The 5,979-nt window shown below is 29.2% G+C and overlaps 1 protein-coding gene across 1 annotated transcript; it reads left to right on the plus strand.

Moving 5' to 3' along the window:
• The first annotated feature begins 3,829 nt into the window (after nucleotides 1-3,829).
• On the plus strand, nucleotides 3,830-4,984 carry LOC131637278 (uncharacterized). Its single transcript, XM_058907860.1, has 2 exons — nucleotides 3,830-4,161; nucleotides 4,666-4,984. Exons 1-2 carry the CDS (start codon nucleotides 3,879-3,881, stop codon nucleotides 4,827-4,829), a joined length of 447 nt encoding a protein of 148 aa, XP_058763843.1. The 5' UTR covers nucleotides 3,830-3,878; the 3' UTR covers nucleotides 4,830-4,984.
• Nucleotides 4,985-5,979: the final 995 nt, after the last annotated feature.

The following is a 5,979-nucleotide window of genomic DNA, read 5'->3' on the forward strand; positions in this document are numbered from 1 at the left end:
ATGAAAAGTGTGCTAAAGAAGCTTCTTTGGATTACAAAAACACTAATTAAATATTTTATGTATTATCACTGATAAATATTTTTTACATGTATGATTATATAATAAATTATAATTAAAGTAATTTATATATTCAAGATTTGTTTATGCACTTATGATAAACATTTATTTTCTTACAAATTTATCAATAAAATACTATTTTTGAATAATTACTTGACTAATACAATTTTTCCACTTATGCATGATTTATTAAAACTTTACTAAAATTGTGGAACATTATTTCTATTTTTATTAAAGTTACATGATTCTTTACTTGTAACTTTGTATTTACACATTAAAATATCTAGATATTCTTTATTTATATTTTACAATAATATTTTTTAAAAAAGATTTTTTTTTTTTGTTGTCTTTGTCATGTGGATATAAAGTTCTAATTAAAGTAGTATTTATCTATTTTATTTAATATATTACAATTTATCTTAATAGAGGATGAATAAAAATACCAACAATACTGATTTATAAAAAGAGTTAAAATCTTACAATAAAAGCAATAAATTACATATAAATAGTAGTAAACAATAAAACTTAGTAGAAATATTTTTTCCACTATCACTATTAATTTTTTTTTTATGTTCTTAATGTTAAACATGGTAACAAAGTTAATTGAGATTAATATAAACAAATTATCAAATAAAAAAATGGTTTGATAATAGTCAAATAAATAAAATATATGTTGGATTATGGTATAAGAGAGAATAAAATCTAGGAATGATATTGTATTGATTTTATAAATGAAACTGAGTACACAAATCCTATTATATTGGAGATTCATAACAAACTTTACAGTTGTAGCTAGATAGATGTGACTGATGTAGCTTGACAGTTATACATAAAATATTTTCTAAATCTTATAAAATCTAGAATAACCAACTAATGATTATTTTATTATTATCTCTAACACTTCCCCGTAGAAAGCGAGGGTGGTTTGACCAGGTTGTGTTTGTCAAGAACCTTGAGTTTGTCACGCAGATAGAGGAACTTAGAGGCGGACAGGGGTTTTGTGAGAGCATCTGCCCACTGATCCTGGGCAAGGACATGCACAACAATCAAACTCTTGTTGAGAACTTTTTCCCGGACAAAGAAAATGTCCATTTCCATATGCTTGGTACGATTGTGGAGAACATGATTGTGAGCAAGAGTGACAGTATTGAGATTATCACAGAAGATTTTAGGTGTTTGGAATTTGCAGTTTAGCTCATTAAGAAGGGGCTGAACCCAAAGCATCTCTGTAGACACCTGAGCTAAACTCCTGTATTCTGCCTTTGCACTAGATCTGGCCACTAAATTTTGCTTCTTTGACCTATAAGGGTAACTGCCTATAAGGGTTTACTAAACCCTATGTTCAGAAGGCCTTTATAAATACTTCTCCCCTAACGGAAGAAGGGAAAATATCATAACGTATACATTAATACCTAAGCACCACGCTAATATACAGAGCCTTTCAACTTACGTGAGCAGGTCCTCTAAAACACTGCAACCACCATACATGGTTTATCGCCGCCATGGACAAGCTCTAACTACACACACATGTACTTTTTTACCAGTACAATATATATTCCATATGTATAAAAATAGTGATTATATTATATATTACAACCTTAAAGAGTCGAAGGGACCTTATTTATAGGTCGAATAATTGGGGCGTCAATTTGGACTCGGTTATAGTGGGCCAGACTCTTGTTGGATTCTCCCACTTCTTCGAGATGGACTATGTAAAGAAGTTGTATATGTATTTATTGCATACTTATACAGAGAACTGGGTTCTAGCAGGGAAAACCTGAATTTTTATATATAGTATAGGAAAATCCTGGGTATTGAGAAAGAGAACTGAGTACTGGAGGACAAACCTTAATTTTTATCCAGTATAGGAAAATCCTGGGTGTTGATTTAAGAGTGTTGAATAGGCTATTGTATCTCCTTATTATCCTAATCTGCCTAAGTCCTAGAACTACACTAGACAGCCTTGAGGTGAATCAAATATGCGAAGTATAGTAAATTTTACCCTAGGCTAGTTATGATTTATTTAACTCAGTGTAAGACCATAAAACTATGCTAGACATCAGGTGATTAGATAAATAGTAACTAGTTGTTATTTTGTAGCATCAAAGAACTTATAGTCCAAAGAGATAGATACATGATATAGATAATCTACGAGATCTAGAATTAAAGTGTCCATATAAGATACTCAAGAGTTAGCTTGTTAGCCTGTTGGAGAATTCAAGTATGCCTTAATCGGGTAGAAAGGTAGAGAGTGATTCAATGGTTTAGATTGGGAATCCACTAAAATTAGTATCTCACCTCCAGGTTATTGTAATATTTTCAGGTAAATAGGTATTTGGATTGTACTCGCGACTTAGAATTGGCACTGAAGACTAGATAGAGCATCCTTCCATTGTGTTGAGGATCTCGCCTTATAACTGTTGTATTAGTTATTCTGATGTTTTGTTGTAAAATTTTTAATCTAGTCTGTTTCCATATATTGAGGTATCATGTGCCAATTATTAATACCATTAGTTATTATTCTAAATATATGACTATGGATTTACAAGGTTTATCTCTCTATCTTCTTATGTGAGGATCTCTTTAATGTATAATTTGTAAATATCTCTATAAACTCCTGTTAAACATTAAGGTTTGTTCTAACACTAGTGAATCTCCTAAATCCAATTCACCTAAACTTACTTCTATAAAAAAATCCTCCCCTCATTTTTTTCTCTCTCCAAACCTTTAAAGAAATCATTATACCATTTCCTTAATATTAACCAATTTAGATAAAATGATTTTAAAATTTTATTTATTTATTGATAGACATTTTTTTAATCGAGGTTGGACATTTAGTTTTTAATCGATGTCACTGATTTTTTATAAGGGCAACGATAATGAGTTTTGACAATTTAAAAACCAATGACAAATAATACTTCTTTACATCGGATTTTTCAAATATATGGTATAAAATCATTTTTTACACCAAATTTTCAAATATACAGTATAAAATCATGATTTTCTAAAAAAAATATGATTTTTTCAAATATGTCGGAAAACTAAATAACATACTGTATTTTTCAAAAAATCCGATGTGTTAAATTTTTTTCCTATCAAATATGAACTACCAAATCTTTCAAAAATCGTGAAAATTATCAAAAATCTGATACGCTAAATTCACTTTTTTTTTTTAAAAACGGTAAAATTGCATACCCATCTTTTTAAATTCACTATCAAAATTTTAAATTTTTATCAAAAATTTATTTTTTATATCAAATTTTTCGTGCACAATTTTTAGCTGATATATTGTCGTAATATAGATATTAATAAAAATTGTGGAAGTGACATGTCAAATTGTAGAGTTGGCGAGATAAATCCTCCTATTTCTGTGGGGATTTATCCCAAAGTTTTGGTCCAAGCTATCAAACTAAATTTTAATACAAGTTAATTCAACCATACACTTATTTCAAAATGTTATTATTTTTTTTAAATATTAATATTGGTCTTACAACTTATGACGGATTAATTTAAGAGAATCAATTCCCATCTTCCACTTACGAAAATTCTGTTTAAAATTAGTGCTATAGATTTGACTAGAAAGGATTCAAAATTGAGATTTTGAAAGAATCACACCATTAAAACTCAAGTATTCATAGTTAGACCAATTCATAAGTTTTCAAAGGTTGCTACTGATTAAAGTCATTCTATACCTCATTAGAAGTAAAAAGGAAAGCATATCATTATTCTTTGCCCCTCTCTTTTTAAATTCCAACTTGCATTTGAATTCTAACTTGCATTTTCACCACAGAAATCATCAACATTCAACCATTTCAGCAAATATGTTACAACTTTTATTTGCACTTTTGTCAATAGAATTAACAGTAATTCTAATACTATCATTTGCAAATCCAATAAGAAAACTAATGGTGAAAGTGCTAGATCTTTTGAAACGTGGAAGAGGTCCATTAATCACAAAAACCGTAGCAACCACTGTCTTTGTTGTTTTTGGATCCATCATATTTACTATAGTCAAAATCCATAAACGTTCAATGGATTCTGGCAGTGTTAATCCAACTGAAGAAGTTCTAATGGCACATCATCTCTTAGAAGCATCTCTTATGGGTAACTATTGAAATATTCTCTTTCTTTTTTAAAATTTTGATATTCAATCTTACAACTAGGGGTGGCAAACGAGCATGCCCGTCTTGTGAGGATGCATGCCTAAAACTTTGACCCGTCTCGCAAAAAAGTAAGGACGGGGCAGGTTAAGCCCGCGAACACTGCACTCTTTAAGTCTAAAAATATAAATTTTATGTTAATACTTGTGTCCACAAAAACCCGCATAAAAAACGGGGCGAGACAGTCACACTTGAGTGTGAGGGTCTAACACTTGGCCCATCCCGCACAAAAGTGCAGACAAAATGGGACATGCCCAACGGGCCGAACCCATTTTGCCACCTCTATTTACAATCAAATAATAAGAAAATAATTTCATCCCTGCTTTTAAGGGTCCCGTTTAAAATCAGATCAGATATGTATAGACTTGACCTAATACAAAAATTCTTTGCAAACAACTTAATTTCCTTAATATTTGCATTATTATAATCATGGATTATTGTTGTGCAGGATTTTCTTTATTCTTTGGATTGATTATTGATAGGCAACATTATTATGTTAAAGAGATAACTTCACTAAGGAAGAATATGGAAAAGGTGAAGAAAGTAAGCCACAATCATGAATCATCAAAGAGAAGAGAGATAGAGGAAACTGAGATGAAAAAGATTAATTAAGTGGAATGTGAGATAAAAGTTTCACATTACCATAATCAATACAAGTTTGATATATTTATATAATTGTTGAAATCATGTATCTATTGTTCATATGAATGATTTATTTTAAATTTTAAGTAATGATTATTGAATATAAAGGGAATATTAAATTTGGAGACGTGTGTGTTTTTTTATAAAAACAGAAAGTATTTTTTAATATTTATATAATCCGTCAAAAAATTTAAAACTTGTTCTACTAGACACACCAAAATTTAATTAACGTCAAAGTTAATGATTGGTTCATGCGAATGTATATAAAAATATAGTGTAAGGTATTGTTAGGCCAAACTTTTTTGAATTGTCAAAACTACTTTTAAATTAAAGTTGAAAATAATAAGGACTTTTTAAATAAAGTAATAAGTTGTTTGATAGATATTTGTGAAATATTTTACTTAATATATTATGAATTAATGATATTATAATAAAATAGGATCGCCATTTAAATTTAATCAGAATTTTTAATGCATAACATTTGTGAGTGTAATAATATTTTTTAGTGTAATAAAATATATGACACGTGTTATAAAAATGTTAATATTAAAATATGTGATGAATAAAGAATACGTCTGTGTGAATAAACCACAAATTAAAAGAAATAATTGAGATGCTGGATAAAATATTTTTAAAAAATATATAAATTTAGCAAACTAAATTAACAATCTTCCATCTAATAAAATGACACACAACAATATTAAATTATTATATGAAATTGTTGAGAGTGTAATTTTTTATGTCAAAACCATATTGTGTGTCGAAATTGTAAATTTTCAAAATGTCGAAGGAGTTAGCATCGATTGAATTCCGACTTAGTATTGTTTTCTTTGTTTTAGTTAGTTAGTCGGAGACTACTTAGTGAACAAGCAATCTTAGCCTATAAATCAGGAGATACCTTATCATTTGTGATAATGCAGTTGTATTTGAGAAAAGTTGAATAAAATTCCAGTTTGAAAGTAGAGAGAAACTCTGCAGAAATATTCATACTCTCACACTTTTCTCCCAAACACTAATTCTCCCTTTCTTCCCCAATTCATCTTTTCTTTTCTTCTTTCATAATCGATGTGCAGCGGAATCATCTTGCAACCAAGATGCGGTTGATTCACTTGAGTGAAGA

This window comes from Vicia villosa, unplaced genomic scaffold (genome assembly GCF_029867415.1).
Source record: "Vicia villosa cultivar HV-30 ecotype Madison, WI unplaced genomic scaffold, Vvil1.0 ctg.001961F_1_1, whole genome shotgun sequence".
NCBI lineage: Eukaryota > Viridiplantae > Streptophyta > Magnoliopsida > Fabales > Fabaceae > Vicia > Vicia villosa.

Excerpts from the sequence above, each read along its gene's own strand:
- LOC131637278 (XM_058907860.1), top strand. The coding sequence starts at position 3,879 with ATGTTACAACTTTTATTTGCACTTTTGTCAATAGAATTAACAGTAATT. Across the intron at positions 4,162-4,665 it reads CTTAGAAGCATCTCTTATGG|GATTTTCTTTATTCTTTGGA; the intron begins GTAACTATTGAA and ends ATTGTTGTGCAG.